At 35.3% G+C, this 22,395-nt stretch overlaps 3 protein-coding genes across 3 annotated transcripts in view; all 3 read left to right on the top strand.

Moving 5' to 3' along the window:
• The first annotated feature begins 4,968 nt into the window (after window positions 1–4,968).
• On the top strand, window positions 4,969–5,963 carry LOC116086024 (olfactory receptor 5H1-like). Its single transcript, XM_031364179.1, has one exon. The coding sequence runs from the start codon at window positions 4,988–4,990 to the stop codon at window positions 5,915–5,917; it is 930 nt and encodes a 309-aa protein (XP_031220039.1). The 5' UTR covers window positions 4,969–4,987; the 3' UTR covers window positions 5,918–5,963.
• A 5,630-nt stretch (window positions 5,964–11,593) lies between these two features.
• On the top strand, window positions 11,594–15,414 carry LOC116086474 (olfactory receptor 187-like). The gene is made up of 2 exons (XM_031364728.1): window positions 11,594–11,694; window positions 14,465–15,414. The coding sequence occupies exons 1-2, from the start codon at window positions 11,674–11,676 to the stop codon at window positions 15,401–15,403; spliced, it is 960 nt and encodes a 319-aa protein (XP_031220588.1). The 5' UTR covers window positions 11,594–11,673; the 3' UTR covers window positions 15,404–15,414.
• Window positions 15,415–20,664: 5,250 nt separating this feature from the next.
• The window catches only part of LOC116086473 (olfactory receptor 187), a 5,257-nt gene continuing 3,526 nt past the window's right edge, over window positions 20,665–22,395 (top strand). Inside the window, exon 1 of the mRNA XM_031364727.1 lies at window positions 20,665–20,774. The gene's annotated coding sequence lies outside the window, so the exon portion shown is untranslated. The remainder of the gene's footprint in view (window positions 20,775–22,395) is intronic.

The following is a 22,395-nucleotide window of genomic DNA, read 5'->3' as shown; positions in this document are numbered from 1 at the left end:
ATGGAGAAATTTACATGTAAATAAAGAAAATATCTAATAATAAAGAAAAAAAACACAGCTGGCAATGGCAGTGACCAAGAAAAAATGAGAGACGTGCCTTCCATTTAGATTCGGGATCATGCCCACAGATACTACTTTTGTAGTCCTAGAAGAAAGGCGTTCTGAGCACGTAACAAAGACCAACAACCTTCTGCAGAAAGCCTGAATAGACATGTGTCAGTGGACCAGTATCACATGTTTCTCCACAAGCTATAGTTTATATAAGTCCCATGACATGTACAGAAAAAAAAAAGTATAACTAAGTTGAGCATGGTGATGCAGGCTATAAAGCCCATACAAGAATAAAATTGAATCTGATGTCTGTAGCTTACAAAGAAAAAAATCTTAACTAGCTTTATTTTGTCATCATTTTTTCATTTTAATTAAATAATTTGTTTATTTACCCTAAAAAATGGCAAAGTATGTTTAGGACCATTTCAGAAATTGATGGAAATTCTATCATACTTCAAAGCAAAATTTCATTTAATAATTTTCATGAGAGTCAACTCAGGAACTCAATTTTTAAAACCAAAACTTATCATTCAAATAGAATGGTATCAAGACAGGCCAATTTGATATTGCTATGAAGTGATGATAAGATTTTCTTTGTCTTAGTTTTATGTAATAAAATCAGTGGGCTTACGTAAAAGAAAAAATACATTGTGTGTACAGTAAAAATTACAATTCATATCCCACAGTAGCCTGTACTCTGAGTCAGGTGTTTGAAATAGAGTTTTATGTTGCTTAACTCAATGGCATTTGCAGTGCAAATGTCATCAGTGTGTTCACTAAAGGTGTAGTGAAAACCCAGTGCAACACAACTAAGTACTGCCACAGCTACTTATTACATATTTTATTTTGAATGAATTTTAGGGTTGTTATACATTTAGAAAACCAGTATAACCATCAAATATTTCACAGTCCCACATATGAGTCAAGACTCACATTGTAAAAAAAGAGAGTGTGTGTGTGTGAGAGAGAGAGAGAAAGAGAGAGGGGGAGAGGGATGGAGGGAGGGAGAGAGAGAGAGAGAGAGAGAGAGAGAGAGAGAGAGAGAGAGAGAGAGAGAGAGAGGAGACACAGAGACACAGAGAGAGATTTGATCATTGACATGATCATGTCATGTTTGATGAACTCAGGAAAAGCACACTATTCTATGCCTTAAAATATAAAATTGTATATTAGTTTTGTATATTTAGTTTCCTATCACAGTGTGATAGGAAACACAATAAAGTATAATTTCTATGACAAAATTAGAGTCTGTTACAGTAAATAAATATTTATGGTTTTAAAAACTTACAGTGCCCAGTGGAGCCAATTTATAATTCTGTTCAAACCTACAGTGTCCAGTAGAGAAACCTCTCCTTTGCCTCCAGTGAACACTCTTGCCCTGGTGGGAATTCTAGTTCTTTAATCCTTCTTCATGAAGGAAATCAGGCAATAATATAAATGTTCTTGCACTGAGTGAAAAGTCATATAAACACAGTTTGCTGCGCTTAGTCACCAAACTTTCAGACAAATCGTGATGAAGATGATCATTGCACATGGTCCCATTATCTTGTATTAGTGTGCTTTTTTCCTGCTTTGGAACAACTCAACACTTTATAAGGACCTTTGGATTTTTTTTTTCTTGAAATTGGTAAGAAACAAATAAGTTGTGTAGTATTCACCATGCTTTCCATAGAAATTTAAGAAGCCATTTTAATTCATACTAATTTTATATAGCTGGTATAAATGAGAGCAACAACTAAAAATTGCCTATGTATTTAAATTCATGACTAAATACAAATGGGCAAAATACTTCTAACTGTTCTCTTTAATATGTTTTAGAAATCTTCTTATCTAACTAAATTTACTTTTAGCTGTGACACTGGTATTTAACAGTTGGACTTTATTTCCTGACTATAATAACTTTTAAATTCTCCTGAAGCAGGGTGTTAAATCATGATTCTCATATAAGCAATTATTCTGACGATTTCAGTAAGAGAGCCATTAGTTCTATTCCTTTATATGTCTTTAAAGTTCATTTACTTAAGTAGAAGATTTACGTTACATCTTATAAAAATAATCCTTACATTATTACTTATTCATGCATAATACATATTATTTATAAATGTATGCAAAGCAGAGTTTACAAATAGATATATTTCATCATCTAGTATACCTTGATATATATCTAGATATATGTTTATGTACATATTAACAAACACATTGGAATATGACAAAGATATTTTTGGCTACTCTTTCCTGTATTAATGATTTATTTCAAATTCACATATCAAGCAATCTGAGAATTTGCATCTCTTGATGTGCTTTGAACTCCATGAAATTATAAAAATTACCCTAAAATACAAATTATTGGCATGGTGTATATCATCTGTATACAAAATTGATCTGGATCAATTTTATTGTATTACTCAAAATAAGAATAGAATGGAACCTCCACAAGTATTGGAGAGTAATGTGGATATGTGTTCTTAAATCAAACTATTAATACTTGCAGAAAAATATTTTCTATTTGTTTTGACATCAAAAATGTATCATATAAATACAGGAAAAAACCCTCATCCACTGATCATGTACATTCAAATACATCAGCTACAAAAAGTTAATGAACTCAAACTTAATGTGTCTGTTTTTAAAATGTATGGAAATATATTTTGATTTTTATAAAAAAATGTTTTTGTAAGTTCAATAATAGCTAATAAACAACAAAGCTAAGACAAACATTGAAAACAAAGCATCAGAAACTTCTTTTTCTATATGTATTTCAAGTATGCATTTAAATAAACTTTTATTTACTTATTTATTTTTAATTTTGAGGACAATAATATATTTATATCATTTCCTTTCTTTTTTTTCTCCAAATAGTCTCATGTTCTCTCTCCAAATAGTTACATTCATGTATCCCTAAGTATGTATAGATGCATATATATAAAATAAATATGCTTGCATGTACGTCTGTGTGTATTACATACATATGTGCATATTATGTATATGTGTGTATGTATACATTACATATAGTATATGTATTTATATCTATATAAGTATATATGTGTATTATATGCATGTGTGTGTGTGTGTGTGTGTGTGTGTGTGTGTGTGTGTGTGTTTGTGCGTGTGTATATACTATTAAGGAGAAAGGTATTCTAAATTTTCGGTCCTATGTTGCTTCCTCTCTATTCTTTCTCTCCCTTTTTTCTAGATAAATCCATCTTTGTTAAGCACTGCCTGCTTTTCTTCCTCCATTTTATTTCTTTTTATCCATCCAAGTCTCTCATTCCATGTCAGTTGTGTTTTTTTCTTGTTAGTGGTTTCCTCTTCTCTTTTCTTACTTTTTTATACTTTATATAGAAGCTTTTTCTTAGATGTTCTACAGGTAAAAGATAGGACCACAAACAAAAGCCGACTCTCCACATACTTCTCAGAACACAGATTATCACTGTGTGGCCCTCTCATACCCATCATTTCCTGTTATTTTCTAATTACGTGGTGAAAACTTCTTTCACCAAGCCATTAACATTTTCTTTTGTTTATTGTTTTGTTTTTTGTTTGTTTGACTTTCAAGACAGGGTTTTTCTGTGTATCCCTGGCTGTCCTGGAACTCACTCAGTAGACCAGGCTGGCCTTGAACTCAGAAATCTACCAGCCTCTGCCTCCCAAGAGCTGGTATTAAAGGCATGTGTCACCACTGCCCGGCTGAAATTTTCTTAATCTCAACACTCAGGAATCTCTTGTCATTTACCCCTAAAGATCCTTTATTTTGCCTTCTGACACCATATTTATGTATTTTATTAACTTTTCCACCATTAAAACTACATCCCTCAAATATCTGGTTCAGTTCTGGCTTATATTATTACCATGTCTTTCCTTTGTTTACTTTGAAGTAACATGGACTCTGGAAATCATTGGTTTCAACAGAAATTCTGGGGGTATCGGAGTAAATGGCAGGAAAAACCTGGTCATAAGAAGAATAGAGCTAGGTAGTCATACCTGGCCACTAGTGATAAACCTTTTCAGTATACTAATACTACTAAATATTCCATTCATGTTCAGTGATAGTGGCCTCTAGAGTAGTGTATCTTAGTTGTGAAACCCACTTTGAGAGATCAGTTTATAGTTAACAAATTTTATATTCATTCCACTAACCATCAGGCTCATATGTGGTATGTCACTGCATAACAGTGGGTTGATATTACAAGTCCATTCAAATTTATCTCTTTGTCTTTCTAGTCATCTGTGAGGTCAACTCACACATGTTTCAAGAGCTGATTTGCATTTAATAGAACCTGGGGAAAATTTATAAAAGTAGGCTATTAGATTCTTGTTTATAAACTCCTAAATCAACTTATGATCTTACAATTTACAGTTTGAATAAATGTTCCTAGACAACTCTGCAGTACATAGGAGCCTCTAGGCACATTAGGAGTTTCCTGTATTATTGACTTTTGTTTTCTTTACCAGAACCTGATTTTATCTACTTCCTTATAATAAATTTTGAAAGAAATTTTCAAGCTACTATATATTGTAAGGTTTCACTTTATTAAATTAAAGTATTTGAATTGACTAAGACCCTTCAGTTGCATTCATTGTGTAATCTAGATACTTAAAACACATCTTGCCTTAATTATGAACCTGTAACATAGATACAGAAATTTCACACCTAGCCAATTTGTAATTTCATACATTGCACACAAATTTAAAAGGTACCTTTTCTTTAAATATAATAGCGTGTTCAAATCTTTATTGGAATAATGAATTGAAACAATTTCTTCACTCTGAAGAAAAGTTTTCATCATATGTAGTGATATGAAATGAAATTTTGTGGTCAACCTGTTAACTACATAGTTGTGTTTTAAATTCTACTACCCAACATTTTACTCTACAAATTTTAGTGAATGTTGTGTGACATCAGTCATTTTTCATTTCAGAGACACCCAGTGAGGACATGGGAATGGAGAACACAACAGTGCTCATTCAGTTTGTGCTCTCGGGACTTGTTCATCTTCCCCAATGGCAAATCCCCCTTTTCCTGCTGTTCTTGGTCATCTATCTCATCACCGTTGTGGGCAACCTTGGTCTGATTGCTCTTATCTGGAGTGACCCTCACCTTCACATTCCTATGTACTTACTTCTTGGGAGTTTAGCTTTTGTGGATACTTGGTTATCATCCACAGTGACACCAAAGATGCTGAAAGACTTTTTTGCCAAGAGTAAACTGATCTCTTTCTCTGAATGCATGATACAGTTTTTTTCATTTGTAGTGAGTGCAACCACAGAATGTTTTCTCTTGGCATCAATGGCCTATGATCGCTATGTAGCCATATGCAAACCTTTACTCTACCCAGTGATCATGACAAATAGACTCTGCATACATCTTTTAATATTGTCCCTTTTAGGTGGATTTATTCATGCTTTAATTCATGAAGGCTTTTTATTTAGATTAATTTTCTGTAACTCTAACATAATAAACCACTTTTATTGTGATATTATGCCACTGTTAAAGATTTCCTGTAATGACCCTTCTCTCAATTACCTGATGCTTTTTATTTTCTCTGGCTCGATTCAGGTGTTCACTATTACAACTATTCTTGTCTCTTATACACTTGTTCTGTTTTCAATCCTAAAGCAGAAATCTATCAAAAGCATAAAGAAAGCCTTTTCCACCTGTGGAGCTCATCTCCTCTCTGTTTCTTTGTACTATGGCTCTCTTCTCTTCATGTATGTGCGTCCTGCATCTCCACAAGTAGATGATCAGGATATGATGGACTCTGTATTTTACACTGTCATAATTCCTGTATTGAACCCAATTATCTACAGTTTGAGGAATAAGCAAGTAAAAATATCACTGGCAAAATTTTTAAGGAGAGATACTTAGATTTCACATTATCGTCTGTTATTCTCTTATTAAAATATGGCAAACTTGTGCAACATTAATGTGGCTATAGTTTTTATTACATATTTTCTTTATTTACATTTCAAATGTTATCACCTTTCCTGATTTCCCCTCTGAAAACCCCTTATCCCATCCCCCTCCCCCTGCTCACCAATCTACTCACTCCTGCTTCCCTCTCTTGCCATTCTCCTACACTGGGGCATAGAACCTTCACAGGACCAAGGGCCTCTCCTCCCATTGATGACCAGTTAGGCCATCTTCTGTTACCCATATGGCTGGAGCCATGAGTCCCTCCATGTGTACTCTTTAGTTGGTGATTTAGTCCCTGAGAACTCTGGAGATACTGATTGGTTCATATTTTTCTTCCTTCTATGGGGCTGCAAACCCCTTCAGCTCTTTCAGAATATTTTGAAAATGAATACAACCTAGAATTGTTGTTTTGTATGTGCACATGCATGTATGTGATGTAGGCATACTTATTTGTGAATTGTTACATTTGATCATGGAAATGTGTGCAGAGATCAGAAAAGGTCAAATGCCTTGTATAATCACTCTTATTTACTTTCTTGAAATATTGTCTTTCACTGAACCCTGAGCTATAATCTTAACCTGCTAACCACAGTAATCCTCTTTCTCCACCTTTCACCTTACTGATATTATAAGGATATGTGGAAGCATGATCTCTTCTTCATTGGAAGCCCTTTCCTACATTTGATATCATGTTGTTTGGGATGCAACCCCAATTATTGATCTTGAGCAGCAATTGCTCTTTCCCACTGCACATATCCAACTCCCCCAGAGCTAGCATTAAAAGAACTTTTTGTCTATCAATTTCTTTAAAAATATTTGAAGTGAAGTTTAAATTATCTAAATACAATATAATAAAATAAATGCAACAGAAATCAAACTAAAGCTCTTTAACAGGTTTGTATGTTATTTATTATGACATCATAAGTATATTAGCTATTATAATAGTGTAGTTCTTGTGAAAATAACATAAATATGATGTCATTGACAACTTGGAGACTCATAGAACATTTCCTATGAGGCAGAGCTATGTCTCTGTAATCAGATGTCATCTTTGGGATTGTTATTAAAAATATGAAAAGTCTTTCAATAAATTTTGTTTGGACATGATGATTCATACAACAATTCTACTTGTGCTTTCCTTAAGGAAGGAAAAAGATACTGGAGTACAAATGTAAGATTAAGACACTGGGCAGGCTGTCAGAGGATGCTCTGTGGTCAGTATGCTTTGGAGTGTGAAGAGAGGCTCATTTTGCTCACCATCTGTGCTGTCCTCAGAACATTCTCTCTAGTTCTGTTCTTATCACCATCCAGGAAGTTTCAGTAAATCAAAACGTTAACAATTTTCATGAAATAAATATATGAGGTATTTTATTGAGGAACTATAGTGGTGGAAGATGGAAGAAATGTATCAATATCTTAGATTTTTTTTAAATAGTGAATTAACTAGCACTTAAATGGGTCATCTAAGAGTTTTGAGAGTTGAGTAAACTGTATTATAAATGTATATGAGCTAAGCTCAAATAGTGGTAAGATATGATGTCATAGTCTCTAGTGTTTTTTGTTATTCGTTTCATTTTTGTTTTTGTCTGTTTGTTTTGGACAGATGTGAAAAAGAGAAAATTATGCAAGTTTTCTATTTGGGATGATCTTGATTGCAAGTGTCGTGCACATCCCAAATGCAGAATAAATGAATCATCTCAGTTCCATCTCTGTTGCTTTTTGTTTGTTTTTATCCATATACTTAAGTTGGCTAATGAGAACCTTACTCTAGACGCTACTCCTCTTATGTATATACTTCGCAAAATGTTTTTTGCAATGTAACAACCTTCTGTTGTTAACTCTTTTTCTTTCTAAACCTTTTTAGCATGTGGGTTTTGGATTAAATCTTTTTTGAATAAATTTATGTGGAGATGTCAAGATACAGAGATGTACATACGTATGTATTTGCGTGAATTCAGAGTTTATAGGTGATGTGATCTTATCTGTGAGCATGATTGTATTTTTAGTTATATTCCCATATCCTATGTTTGTTCACCCTGGAATTGTTTGAAGTCCTTTCATAAAACATAAAGTCTTGTTCTGCTATGTTGACAGGCTGTGTGAACTTTAGTATATGGGATATGTAAAAGAGTTTATAAATAAGTGCATCCTTTAAAAAGAGATTGTGAGACTCTGATCCCCCCTTTTGCCCCATTTTTATTCCTTAGACATTAAATGAACAGTTTTGTTTACTAATGCAAGTGGACCATGGGAGTCAAGTCTCATAAGAAAGGATTAATTAATAACATACTGAAACCTTTAAACTGTAAAACACATTGATCCTTTCTCTTTATGAGTTGATTTTGACTTTCTTTTTATATTTGTGGAAAACTGGGTCTAATTTACCAGTGAAATTATACATATTGCTAAGAAAATGGCAAATTTGATAAATTTTTATATAGCACTTACTATAATCTCAAAGAGAATATTACTAACTTAAAGTCTTTAAGAGCTTATTTATTCTTTTTGAATCACATTTGGCCTTGTATAATACTTAATTTTGTCTACAAACTTGTTTTGATTACAGTTTAAATTCTTAAAACACTTTCCATCTTTTGCAACACACAGTATGATGGTTTGTAGACAAGTAGCTTTAAAGAATAATTCATGAAATTAAAATTCATACTTCATATCAAGAATGAAGTAAAGATGTATTGTTCCTCTGAATCATAATGAACATAGGGAGACTGTTGGCTTTGCATAGATGCTTCCAATCAACTCAACTTTAATCTTTATGGTAATCAAAAGGTTCATACACTGATAAAATAATATTCCTCTTATAATCAAATTTGCCTCTTTGTGTGTGTGTGTGTGTATATATATACATGTATGTATATATACATATATATATCAGAAAGCTATTCAATCTTAATATTGAATAATGTCAATCATTTTTAACAAATATTATTATTGTTTTAAATTTGGAGTTTAGGTTTATAAGATTAGAGCTGGTTTTATAATCCCTAATAGAACACTCAAAGCCTCAGGAAAGGAATGTCCAACCTGCTTTGAGTTCATGCATACAACTTCATTATTGTGTTCAGAAAACATTGTTACCTTGAAGTCATCCACCACCTTTGGCTCTTTAATCTCTTCACTCCCTCACCTGCTATAATCTCTGAGAATTAAGAGCCAGAGTATAATATAGATTCCCCATGTAAAGTTGCAAATTCTGTAGTCTCTTATTCTTTACCCCTTAGCCAGTTGTGTATCTCTGTGATACTTGCCATCTACTGCAAAAAGAAGGTTTTCTGGTGAGGATTGAGAGAGGCAGTAATCTGAAGGTATAACAATAAGTTACTAGGACTCAGTTTAATACCATGCCAATTTAGGACAATAATTGTGGTAATTTCTCCCCTCAGGGCCTATAATCTGTCTAGTTATAGGTTCTTGGTACATGGTAATAATGACAGGTATGAATTTCAACACATGGAATCATAGAATGTGGCTTAGGTATAATAAAAAGTTGATTCATACCATTATTGTACAGGTGAGCATGTCTTATTAGATTGGTTATAATTATAGCTCCAAATGTTCACTGATCAAGACTGATAATTATCTTTCTCCTACAGCAGTGTATGTAATATATTTAATAACAGTGAAGGCTAGCTGGAAGAGGTAAAGCTTCCAGGTGAGTATCAGCTCCATTTCCCAATATTCTGTGATTTAAGTATGTGGTATTTTCAGCAGTTGGATCTTACCATATTCTGGGGTTAAGCAGAATCCATGACAATAGCCTTTAATCTTTGTCAATCTATGGGGTTTCACTGTTCAACAACTCCAAAAAGGGATAAACTATTCCTGACACTGGAATTTTTATTTGCTAGCCTGTGGTATTTAATAGGAGTCTTGTCACCCCATTATATGGTAACTCACTTAAAGTCTCTCTCTCTATTTCTCTGTCTTCTTTCTCTCACTCTGTCATATATATGATATATATATGTAAAATATATAATGTATAACAGTTTATATATATTATTATTATTGAGATACCTCTATAAACCAAGAAAGAAATGGAAATCATGGAAAGAATACCATTCATGATAACCTTAAGATGTAAGATGTTGCTCATCTTTTATGTAAATATTGACACAGTTATTTATATAAATAATAGTTACTAGTAACCTAAATATACCTTAGTCCAGTTTTAACTTATTATGGTGTCCACTGAATGCCTTGTATGTCAGATAACCTCAAATTCATGACAGGGAACTCAGATCACCTAGTCACATGGTAGCCTGAGGTTGTATGTTCAAGCTTGGTAAAGGCTCATGATGAGTGGGGGTAATATTTCCTAAAAGCTGACTATTCCTACCAAGGATTTCAGGGCTTTGCTGTATCTACAAAGACTTATCAGTAACAAACAGTGCCTCCTTCAGATATTGCTTCCTGAAGTAGTAATGGGGTGGCTGAGTCAAGGGTCATAACACTTTGTAAAACTGGTTAGGTTTGCTTTATACATCTTTTCCTTTTTCTGAGGTGCACACAAAAGTGGTGAGTTTTCTGTCACTTTTCAAATGAGTTAGTGTAACAAAAACAAATGAGGCCAATCCTGTTTCCACATTTAATACTTCTGTGGCTTTTGCTTCTTTTTGATGTGAGGAAGTGCTGGATGCAGTAGGTCTGTCTGTCTGTCTGTCTGTCTGTCTGTCTGTCTGTCTCTGTCCCTCTTCCCTTCTTCCTATCCTCTCCCTCCATTCTTCCCTCCTTCTCCTCCTCCCCTGCCCTTCTCCTCTTTCTCTGCCTATCTCATTTCTTTTCTTTACTTCTCTTTCCATTGCCTCATGAGTTCTCACCAAATGGGAGATGAGAACTCTCCATCCTGTGGAGACTGCATGACCCAGCAGCATACAGGAATGCTAGGGAGCTGAGGAGGAAGTGGGTGGGCGGGTGAAGAAGCACCTTCATAGAGGCAGGAAGAGGGGGAAAGGATAGAGGGTTTGTGGAAGGGAAACCAGGAAGGGGGATAGCATTTGAAATGTAAATAAATTTAAAAAACATTAAAAACTCCAAATATGTAATAATAAACTTCTCTCTGCAGCACAACTTTTTAGTTTCTAAATTTCATTCTTTGAGCTTTCTTGACCCAAACCTGAAAGCCCAAGACAGTTTTGGAGATCACTGAGTTTTCTAAGACCCTATACTCCCAAACCAGGCTCACCAAGAGCTAGCTGAGAAAGGTTCCTTCCCTCTAGTTGACAGCCCAAGGTTCCCCTATCATTTGTATGCTGACCTAAAAATATATTATTGTCTAAACCTGTCAGGAGTGTTGCTAGTGATCAGAAATAGTATTATGAGGGGTGATTCCATTTTTTCAGGCTAGGCTTGGGCACTGTGCCTGGATACTCACAGTGTAAAAGTCTGTAAAGCTCTTGGAGCCATTTGGACTCATGAGTATCTAATCCACTCTATGAGGCAGGGAAGTGCTGCACTTTGTCTACAGGGAATGCTTGCGATCTCAGGTGGGCCTTTCAATTCTCCTCTCAGGGCTGCCACTGGTTGACCTCGAGTCAAAGGAAAATAAGCAGCTAGCAGTTTCCCCCCTGCGTTTATAGAATAAAAGTTTTGAAACAAACCACTGCTATAAGAATTGCTACTGGTCTTCCAATAGCTCTACACTGCTAAGCTCTTGGCTGCTTTCAAAATCCCAACACTTTTTACAGAGTTCTATGACATCTCTCACAAAATGGGTAAGAGAAATGATGTATGCAATAATATGAGTGTATTGTCTAAAGAGTTAAATGCTGTTTAAATCATGGTTGTTTTATATTTAACTTTACCAGAACTTATTTTATTTTATGGGATAAAATGAAATAAGAGCAATAAATTATCTATATATTTTAATTTCTGTTCACAAATATGAAGAAACAAAATAGTTTAACAATAATTCATTTTGCTAGTAAGTAACATTATATTATACATTGAACAGTAAATTCAATTTTCTTGAACTAAGATACTGATTTTAAAGACTTAAGTAACTATTCTTATATATGAATTTTTCTCATTATTCCAATAAAAATGATTACTGTGCATATTTAATTAAAATCTTTAAGACTGGCTACTTTAATATAATTCTCCTATATTGTCAAGTTCTAAGAATAATTTATTTGAAAATATGTACATATACATATACACACAGAGAAAGGTGCACACATATAGGGGGAGATAAGAGTAGAGGCTTATGTTTCATGAAGGCATACATAACTGCTATATAAATAGACACATTTGTGATTGTATGTCAAGAAACACATTCCATACAATTATTCATTTAATTATAGAACATATTGCCATCCTATGTATCTCTTGTATAAAGATTAAATGTTTGGCACAATCTTCCTCTGCCAGAAAAAAAATCGCTATAGATGAAAATTCTATCAAATAAAAGCAGAAAGGTATCCAGTTAAACAGTTCTAACTTTAGTTTTAACATCATAAAGTATAGTTTAAATATGCAAAGAACTATTAATCAAACCTGTCAATGTATTACTGCAGCATACAATTTGTGACATGAAATTTAAATCCAATGACTTTTGGAAGCAAAAATTTATAGAGAAATGTATCTTAAATTTTTCAAAAGGAAAATAAAAAATACTCAGAACTGGCAGTAATCAAGTAATTAAAGAACAGCAGGTAGAAGAGAAGGCAGACATCCAGCTTGGCCATGGGGGCCTGTCCTGCATTCAGCTTCCAATCTTTCTCTCGGAGCCCTATTTTGTGGCTTCACAGCTACTTTGTTTATTGTGTTTTATGAGACTCTAGTTCTTTTCCCCCTTTTCATGCATCCAAATTTCCTTTCCTGTACTTTTTCTCTTCTTGATAGTTTCCTTTTATCCCCTCTAATATATTTATTAAAGATGTTCCTTGGGTATCAGTTTATAAATTATGAAAGGGCAAACAAACTGTCCACAGCTTGTCCCACTGTCTTTGGCTCCCCAGAGCATTTTTCTTCACTGTGGAATTCCGGATGCCACTCAGTTACTGCTAATCTTTGACATTACCTCCATTCTCAGCAAAGTCTCTAAGTGTCTTAATTAAAGCAATAGGTATCTTTACTGCATATTCTACTAGAGCACTGGTTTTGACTTCTGATAATTTTTTTTTTTTTTGTAATTCTTAATACCTTTTCTTTAAGGTCACAGTCCTCAACTCTCTAGTTGAATTTTGATTAGTATGTTCTTCTGATTAGTTATTTTTTAAATTCTCAGTATCTTGCTACATGTCCCAGGTATAATTTTCATGTTCCCATCCTTTGAGTGTGAGGATTACAGGTATGCATGACTTTGACCAGGGGTTTTCTGTCCTTTTTTTTTTCAGTCATTTTTTTAAACTCATTTTTTTCACTTTGCATCCCAATATTAGCCCCTCCTCTCCTCTCAGTACCTACTCAAGCAAGTCCCCCCTCCCAACATTCCACCTTCTTTTGTGAGATGGTGAATCCCTCTTCTGCTTGTCACCTTATACACTAATACCCTCCACTCCCACTTCCACCCTACCCCTACCTCCTCACATTAAATTGCTGCAGGACCAGTTACATCCTCTCTCATTAAAGCCAGACAAGGCTGTCTATTTGGGGGTGTGGGATCCACAGGCAGACAGGTAGGCAACAGCCTCAGAGATAGCCTTTGCTCCAGTTTTGGGGGCAACCTGTATGAAAACTGAGCTCTGTATCTGCTACTATGTACAGAGTTCTTAGGTCCACCTTGTGCTTGCTCTTTGGTTGGTGATCCAGTATCTGAGAGCCCACAAGGGTCCAGGTTACTTGACTCTATTGGAGTTCCTGTTGAGTCCCTGTTGTCATCGGGTTCTTCAACCCTTCTCCCAACTCTTCCCTAGGATTCCCCAAGCTTCATCTAACATTTGGCTATGAGTCTTTGTATTGCTTTCCATTGGCTGCTAGGTTGAGCCTCTCAGAGGTTTTCTTTCTTACCTCCCTTTTGATTCTAACTCGAATCTGTTACAGAAATTGTTAGAATGCAGTTGGATGACATGACAAGCTGAAAAAGAAGCAAGAATGTCATTTAAGGGGAAACACCACACCCCAACTCTTTATAGATGAAGGCAGTTAGTACTCTTGCAGAATATCATTCTGGAAGGTGCAGTGTGCAGGGGCTAAATGCTTCACGGTTTTTGCTTGGAGTTTTCTATTGGTTTGTTTATTCGTTTGTTTTTGTTTTTGTCTATGTGTATTCATTTCAACCTTTTCATAACAAAATCCAAGAGTGAACAAATCTATAAGACAAACACTCTGTCTGTAGCCAACAGCCATGAAGTACAAGGTAGGTAAGAAATGAGGTTTATAAATGCTTTTAACTTCTTCCACACAACTTCTTCCAATACTATTTTTAAAAATAAATAAATAAAATGCTAGATTGATATGGTTATTCATCTATATCAAATGTACTCTCCTGAAACTTGATTTTTAAATCCTGGTGAACATTCTTTTTTATGTGTTTTATTTCAGGGGCTATCCATTGAGGATTCAGAAATGAAAAATTCAACTGTGCTGACAGAGTTTGTGCTTACAGGGCTCACAGGGTCTCCAGGGCTACAGGTGCCCTTGTTCTTGTTCTTCCTGGTGGTCTATCTCATCACTATTGTGGGGAACGTTGGTCTAATTGCTCTTATCTGGAATGACCCTCACTTACATATCCCTATGTACTTCTTTCTTGGTCATCTGGCCTTTGTGGATGCTTGTCTATCATCCACAGTGACACCAAAGATGTTGCTCAATTTCTTACAGATGAGTAAGATGATATCCTTCTCTGAGTGCATGATACAATTCTTTTCCTTTGCAGTCTTTGTTACTACAGAATGTTTCTTGTTGGCAGCTATGGCCTATGATCGCTATGTAGCCATATGCAAACCTTTACTTTATCCAATGATTATGACTAATAGACTATGTATGTGTCTATTAGTCCTGTCTTTTGTAGGCGGAATTTTTCATGCTTCAATACATGAGGGATTTCTGTTTCTATTAACCTTCTGCAATTCCAATATAGTACATCACTTTTACTGTGACATCATTCCATTGCTAAAGATTTCCTGTACTGATACTGCTCTTAATTTTCAACTGATATTTGTTTTTGCTGGAATAATTCAAGTCTTCACCATTGTGATTGTTCTTGTGTCCTATACACTCGTGCTGTTTACGATTCTGCAAAGGAAATCTGTACAAGGCATGAGGAAGGCTTTCTCTACCTGTGGTGCCCATCTCTTATCTGTGTCTCTATATTATGGGCCTCTTCTCTTTATGTATGTTTTTCCTCTGTCTCAAGAAGCAGATGATCAAGATATCATAGACTCTGTACTTTACACGGTCATAATTCCTGTGTTAAATCCAATTATCTATAGCCTGAGAAACAAGCAAGTCATGGATTCTCTGAAAAAAATGTTAACGTAAAAAAGGCTTAGATCTCACAAAGTAACTTTTTTTTTTTTAGTATTAAAAAAAGTCACATTTTTCTCTGTAAGTTTTTCTAATGCTTTAAAGAAATGTTCAAAGAATTTTGAATTTTAATTCTCTTTATTTGACAATGGCTAAATAAAATTTTCTGTCATTTTTCTGACTTAAGATGATTTGTCTAATAAAATGCCTAAAATATTATGGTCTTTGGTGGTTTGAATAAGAAATGTCCCCCAAATGTCATGTATTTAAGCATTTTGGTACCCACCTGACAAGGCTGTCTGTAAATATCCTGGAATCTCTGGGACAACAGATTAGCTGGAAGAAGTACATCACTGGGGATGAGCTTTGAGAGTTTATTGTCTTACCCTACTTCAAGTTTGTTCTCTCCGTTTCCTAGTATGTTGAAAAAATGTGATCAGCCAGCTTTTTGTTCAGCTTCTGCTTACCAAGACATTATGGACTCTGACCCTTTGGAACTATAAGTCAAGGTAAACCATTTCTTCCATGAGTTGCTATTAGTCATGGTGTTTTATCACAGCAATACTTAAGTAACTAATACAGAAGGTATGAATAGAGAGGAAATAAGTGTTGATAGCTACATTGTTCTCTTAGAATATGGTGTAACAGGATAAATGCACTGTAGGAGAGCAGTCATTACATCTTAAGTAATTTCAAGGCATACACATTATTAACTTTGGCTATGAGGTCCACAGCCTAGAATACAGTAGTGTTGAGAGTAATATGTACTGAGGAGACCTGGCTCACAACATTTAAGAGGGGAATCAACACTGTATTAGCATCTGGGATAGTGAGCTTTTGTATTTTAGCAAAATATCTTTTCTGCCCATGTCCTGTGAATTTATGTAGGCTGTGTTAAAAAGTAATGGGCTAGTTTACTTAGTGGAAGGAATTTCAAGACAGCATAATGTTGAGTGTGTGAAGTAGTTATTATTGATTACACTTATAGAGGAATAAAATTTAAGAAAAACAAGTAGAACAAAAAGAAGTACAAAATGTGCAGTTTGGAGAGCAAAAGAACACTAAGAGCCTAATATTACAGCCACAACATACACTAAAAGTGAGGTTGTAATTTTTAAAAAAAATATTAGTGCTGTTAAAGAGAGGCCTCCTGCTCTGCATTGGAACAATAAAGACAGTACACTGAAAGCAACACCTTACTGAGCTAAACTTTCAAATTTTGAAACAGTGCCTAAGAATTTTCTTCTCCTAGAAAGAAATTACATATGAAAACTATAGTTAATGTACCTCGAAGTCATGAGGATTCATGTCAAGTAGGAAGACAAACTTGATACTGTCATCTACCTGACACTAGCTTTGAGGAGATGAAAAATTTAGGAGTGGAAAAAGCATTAACTCATTCTACAGGGTGTTAAACAATACATTGAGAACAAGGAAAATGTGACATGACTGGAGTTGTTTCAAAAGAGCCCTGAGAGTCTAAGAGGCCCGGAGTGACCTTTGTACAAAGCTGCAGAAGCAAAAATTGAATGGCACTGGAAACTCAAGATATTGGAGGTGCCTGAGCCATGAGAAGGCTGTCAAGCAGAAATGCATAAAGGGAGAGTAAGTAGCTAAAGCCAGCTTTGGAGGCAGCAAAGCTACAGGAGCAGAATCATCCAAGCCTTTTTTAAAGTAAAACCCCAGACCAGAACCCAATCTAAAAGATTTCTTCTTGTCTTCCTGGGTTTCTGTCTTGGTTTGGTTCACCATTTCCTCATGATATCCTGACTTATATAATCTGTTTTGTGTTTTGTTTTGTTTTTACAAGGGCCATAGCTAAGAAATTGCCTTTAGCCTCAAAGAAAGACTTTGGACTCTTTGACAATGTTGAGACTGTTACTATAGGAACTTTAAAACTGGAATAAATGCAGTTTATATCTTGAGATGGTCGTTAGCCTACAGTATTAGGGGAGTAGCCAGTAGTGGTTAGGATGACAAACATCCCTCCAGAGCTCACGCATTTGTGTGCAAACACTTGGTCCCCAGTTGATGATGCTGTTTGTGGATGCTATGGAATTTTAGGAAAAAAATTTTGATGATAGTGGGTTTTGAAGATTATAACTTTGTTATTCTGTTTCCTGATATGGTAATTAAGTATGGTCAAATGAAATTCTTGCTCTAACTGTTTGTTGCTACACTATCCCCATTATTATGAATTCTAACCATCTAGAAGCATGAGCTAAAATAAACTCCATCTAGAAGCATGAGCTAAAATAAACTCTTTCATAATTTGCTGTTGGTCATAGAATTTTACCACAGCAACAGAAAATTAACAAACACGGTTTTAAATATTTTATTCAAGTGTTTGTATCATGACAAACAACATAAGTTTATGTTTATAAAGATAAAAATCTACTAATCTTTTGAAGTTCCTTCCCCAGTTATCTAGAACTTGTATATTTTATCTCTGTGTTAGTGATATAAGATATGAGATGGGAAATGCATTTATCAGGGAGAGATGGATAAGGAAGTGAGAAGGAAAAGAAGAGGGAGAGAGAGAAAGAGAAAGATGCTCTTAACTCAGTGTGTTTCCATTTGGAGTGATAAGGAGTGCCTTTACATGTTTTGAGCTTCTTTTTTACAGACTTTATTAATATGGTATTAGGTGACATGTTTGTGAGCAAGGCAGAAGAAACAAATGGAAGTACAGGAAATAAATGGTCTTGGTCATCTAGAAATTAAGCAAATGAAGCCAACAGTAAAAGGAAATCATTAATATGTTGATATTTATGAGACCATTTTTATCACAAATAAGTCAATTTTATTGTCAATAACATTACAAAACTAAGATATTGCTAGGGACATATAATTTTATAATGCTCAGCGAATTGCTTGAAAAGATTAAAAAATAGCCTTTCGATGTTCTATTTGTGAATCCTTGTTAGCTTTCCTCATCTCCACACCCTTTAAAAATAATGGGTGAGCCTTCATTTTTCTATTCTACCCTTTTGTGGAAACTGAGATTTCACAGATATTCCTGCTAGTGCCCAGGAGGAGCCCACTATAAAGGTTTTCCCCTTTGTGCCTTGTGAACTCTTACTACACATCTTCTCAATCCTGCTATACTGCCTTATCTCTAACTACTACTAAACTGTTTCTCCAACCCCAATGTTGAGTGCTAGCTAGTAGACAAGCTCTCATGTTAATGATCAAAAGGAAAATTGGAACATGCTCCTGTCACATTCAGTCATCTTCTAGGGCCTTCCTTTAAGTTTGGAGACTATATAACCTCTGACCATGCTTCCAAGTCATGTACGATCTGAAACATTCACATGCTACCTCCATGGCCTCACGTGTCTCATACCTCTGTGGCTGCATGGATCTTCTCTCTGCATCTTTTTTTTTTTTTTTTTTTTTTTTTTTTTTTTTTTTTTGGTTTTCCAAGACAAGGTTTCTCTGTATAGCCCTGGCTGTCCTAGAACTCACTCTGTAGACCAGACTGGCCTCAAACTCAGAAATCTGCCTGTCTCTGCCTCCCAAGTGCTGGGATTAAAGGCGTGCACCACCACTGCCCGGCTCTCTGCATCTTTCTAAGCAGATAATTCACATTTAAAATTTTTGGTTTCTCCAGTAATCATGATTCTCTCATAACTTTGGTCTTTCATTGATGAGAAAGGTTTGTGGGTAACTGTCCCAAAGTGCTACTCTGTTATAAAGAAGACTCCTGAGCCCATTTACAACCACGGAAGGACAAAGCTTCAGGAAATTCAGAGGCTAGGCTCCTGTGTTAGGGAATCCCGCATATAGTCCACCTTCTACCCTGCGCTTGTTTCCTTTTTCTTCTTCCTATATACCCAGGTTTCCTGACCCAATTTCATTAAGGGAGCTTGACAGGTCTGTAGCCTAATATGTAGTTTACATGAGGAGAAAAGCTATGATTTGACCTAAACTTGAAGTAATTCTAGATGGCATGGGTTCTCCTCAAATCATATTTTGCTAACCCCCCAAAAAAACTATCCAGAAAAGTTTTGAGAGCAAGATATTATACCCATAAAGTTCCTTCAAAATAATCACCATAAAAATCACCAAGTCAACAAATTATCTAAACAGATAATTTTCCAAAGAAAAATTACAAATAGGCAATACTTAGTATACTTAACTATAAAAGAAGTCCAAGTTAAGACCATTTTGAGATTCAATATCATTGTAGTTATAATGGCTATCACTAAGAAACTAGATGACCACCAAAGCTCAGGAAGACAGAAATAGGAAAGCTTGGTCTCTGCTGATAAGAATGGAAACTTATGAAGAAATATACATGGGAGAGCCTCAAAAGCTTAAAATGGAAATAACATGTAATTCTATACAGTGGTTGGAAATATACACTAAAGAATCTGAACCACTATATCACAGAGATTCTTGTGCATCTTAGTTTATTGCTACAACTTTCATGATAGCCAGAAAATTAGTCCAACCTAGGTGTCCATCAATAAGTAAATATGTGACACTTATATGCAATGAAACATTTTTAGTCATAAAGAAAAATAAAATAATGACATTTGATTAAAATGTATGCAACTAGAAATCATTATGCCAAGTGAAATGTGCAGGATGAGAAAGAATAAGACTGCAATTTCCTTCAAATACAGAACTTACATATAATTTATCTATATACATATATGTGTGTTTATTTATATATGTGTGTTTGTGGGTCATGAAAATGAACAGAGGAGGAAGAGATCTCAAGCAGAGTGGGAAATACAGGGAAATGGAGTACATATCATAGGCAGGTTAAAGTGGGGAAGAACTAGAAGGAAAAGCACCAGCTGGTAGAAAGAGGGGGCATGCTGAGGGTGATGGGAAGGGAATGAATGAGAGCAAAGGAAAATAACATATTCATATGAAGACAACATGATAAAGCATTGTGGGCAAACATAAAGAAGTTGTCTAAATAAAAGTTTGACTAACCTTTTAGAAATGTCAACTGTGATTTTAAAATATATTGTCAGAAGATTCAGTTCCCATATTGAAAGCCATATTTGGACACTGAATACATGTCCATAGTGTAAATGTCTGCAATGCCCTATGGGATCATTTGGACTTCTCACATGCGTCCAGTCCACTGTGCCCAGCACAGCCGCTACACTTTCTCTATGGGGAATACTGGAGTTCCTGGTGGGAATTTCAGCTCTCTGTTTCTCCTCTAGTGCATGGAGTTTTACCTGACTCTTGGGTTGAAAGGAAAATTATATAGACATTTTCTACATTCATAGGATGAACACTGCGCTTCGAGCCACTGTGGTAGGAACTGCTGCTTAGGTTACTGCTTCCCTGTAGGACTGTGTTTCTGCTTTAGAAAGTCTAACACTTAGTAGATATCTCTTCAGCTTCTTCCAGGCTACAGGTAAGAAAGAAATGATTTCTGTATTATTCTGCATCCTTTCTATAAAGAGCCAAACTGTTGTTAAATGTATAATAATTTTAGATTTACCTTTTCAGATTCTAGATCAGTATGGGAAAAAAAGCAAGAGCAATGTCTGTATATTTTATTTTCTGATTAAGTGTGAATACGCAGAATAGTTTAACCTGAATTCTTTTGGATAGAGATATCTTGTTACCTAATTAATTAACCATAATGTTTAGTTATGATGAACTAAAATACAAAGTTGCTCTTACACAGCCAACAATTATGGCAATTTCAGTAAAGGTGACTATTTCATTTATTTGGGAACATTCTCCAACTCCTCTATATTCTCGTTTTTATCTAATGATTTACTTTTTAAAAAAGCTTATACACAGATACAGAGAGGAGAAGCATAAAGGATACATAAACTACATGTTTCATCTGTGTATGTGTGTGTGTGTGTTTGTTAGTTTGTTTTACACAAGCATACACTTCACATATAAAAAGACAGAAAGCATACAGAGAACGATATTCCATGACACGATGACCTTTTCTCATACTTACAATTGAAACATGAATTTTTTGAAAAATTCTAATTCTTTTATTTGCATCTGCATGAAATAAAGAATTCAGTCTTCTCTGGCTAAAAAAAAAAAGTTAGTGAAAACGAGAATGTTCTGAAATAAAATTAGAAGGATTTCTAAAGATACTTAGTTGGAATTGATAGTAGTTCCTCTCCACGTGTTGTGACTTGTTAGTCCTGTGCTATTTCTCTTCCTCCATTGTTTCTCTTCTTGCCCACACAAATATCCCTGGCTTGTCCTTTTGCTCTCTCTCTTGGTTCTTTCCTCTTAAGTCCTTGTTGTGTTTGTCCTTTTTAAAAAACATGTATAGGCGTTCTGTATGAGACACCACAAACTCAGACACTATTGCTGATGCCAAGAAGCACTTGTTGACAGGAGTCTGGTATAGCTGTTCCCTGAGAGGCTCTACCAGCACCCGACCAATACAGATGCCGATACTCCCAGCCAACTATCAGAATAAGCATAGAGACTCCAATGGAGGAGTTAGGGGAAGGAATGAAGGAGTTTCCCCATAGGAAGAACAACATTATCAACTAACCAGACCCCCCCAGAGCTCCCAAGACTAAGCCACCAACCAAAGAGCATATATGGAGGGGTCCATGGCTTCAGCTGTATATGTAGCAGAGGATGGCCTTGTTGGACATCAATGGGAGGGGAGAACCTTGGTCCTGTGAAAGCTCGATGTCCCCGGGTAGAGGAATGTTAGGGCGGTGAGGCAGGAGTGGGTGAGAGGTGGGTGCAGGAGTGTCCTAGAAGCAGGAGGATGGGAGGTGGAATATTGGGTTTGCAGAGGGGAAACTGGGAAAGGGAATAACCTTTGAAGTGTAAATAAATAAAATATCCAAAAGGGAAAAAAAATGTATGAGATCACTAGACAAAATGGCGATATGTTCTTCAGTTCCTGCTAGGAGATCCTGCTGCCTTCCGGTTCCTTTTATTCTCTCACACTGTCTGTTTCACATACAGCTCTTCTAAGCAAATCTCCTGAGAGAGATTCTTTTTTTTTTTTTAAAAAAAGGTATTTTCTTTATTTACAT

This window comes from Mastomys coucha, unplaced genomic scaffold (assembly GCF_008632895.1).
Source record: "Mastomys coucha isolate ucsf_1 unplaced genomic scaffold, UCSF_Mcou_1 pScaffold12, whole genome shotgun sequence".
NCBI lineage: Eukaryota > Metazoa > Chordata > Mammalia > Rodentia > Muridae > Mastomys > Mastomys coucha.
This window is presented reverse-complemented; position numbering and strand designations above follow the sequence as displayed.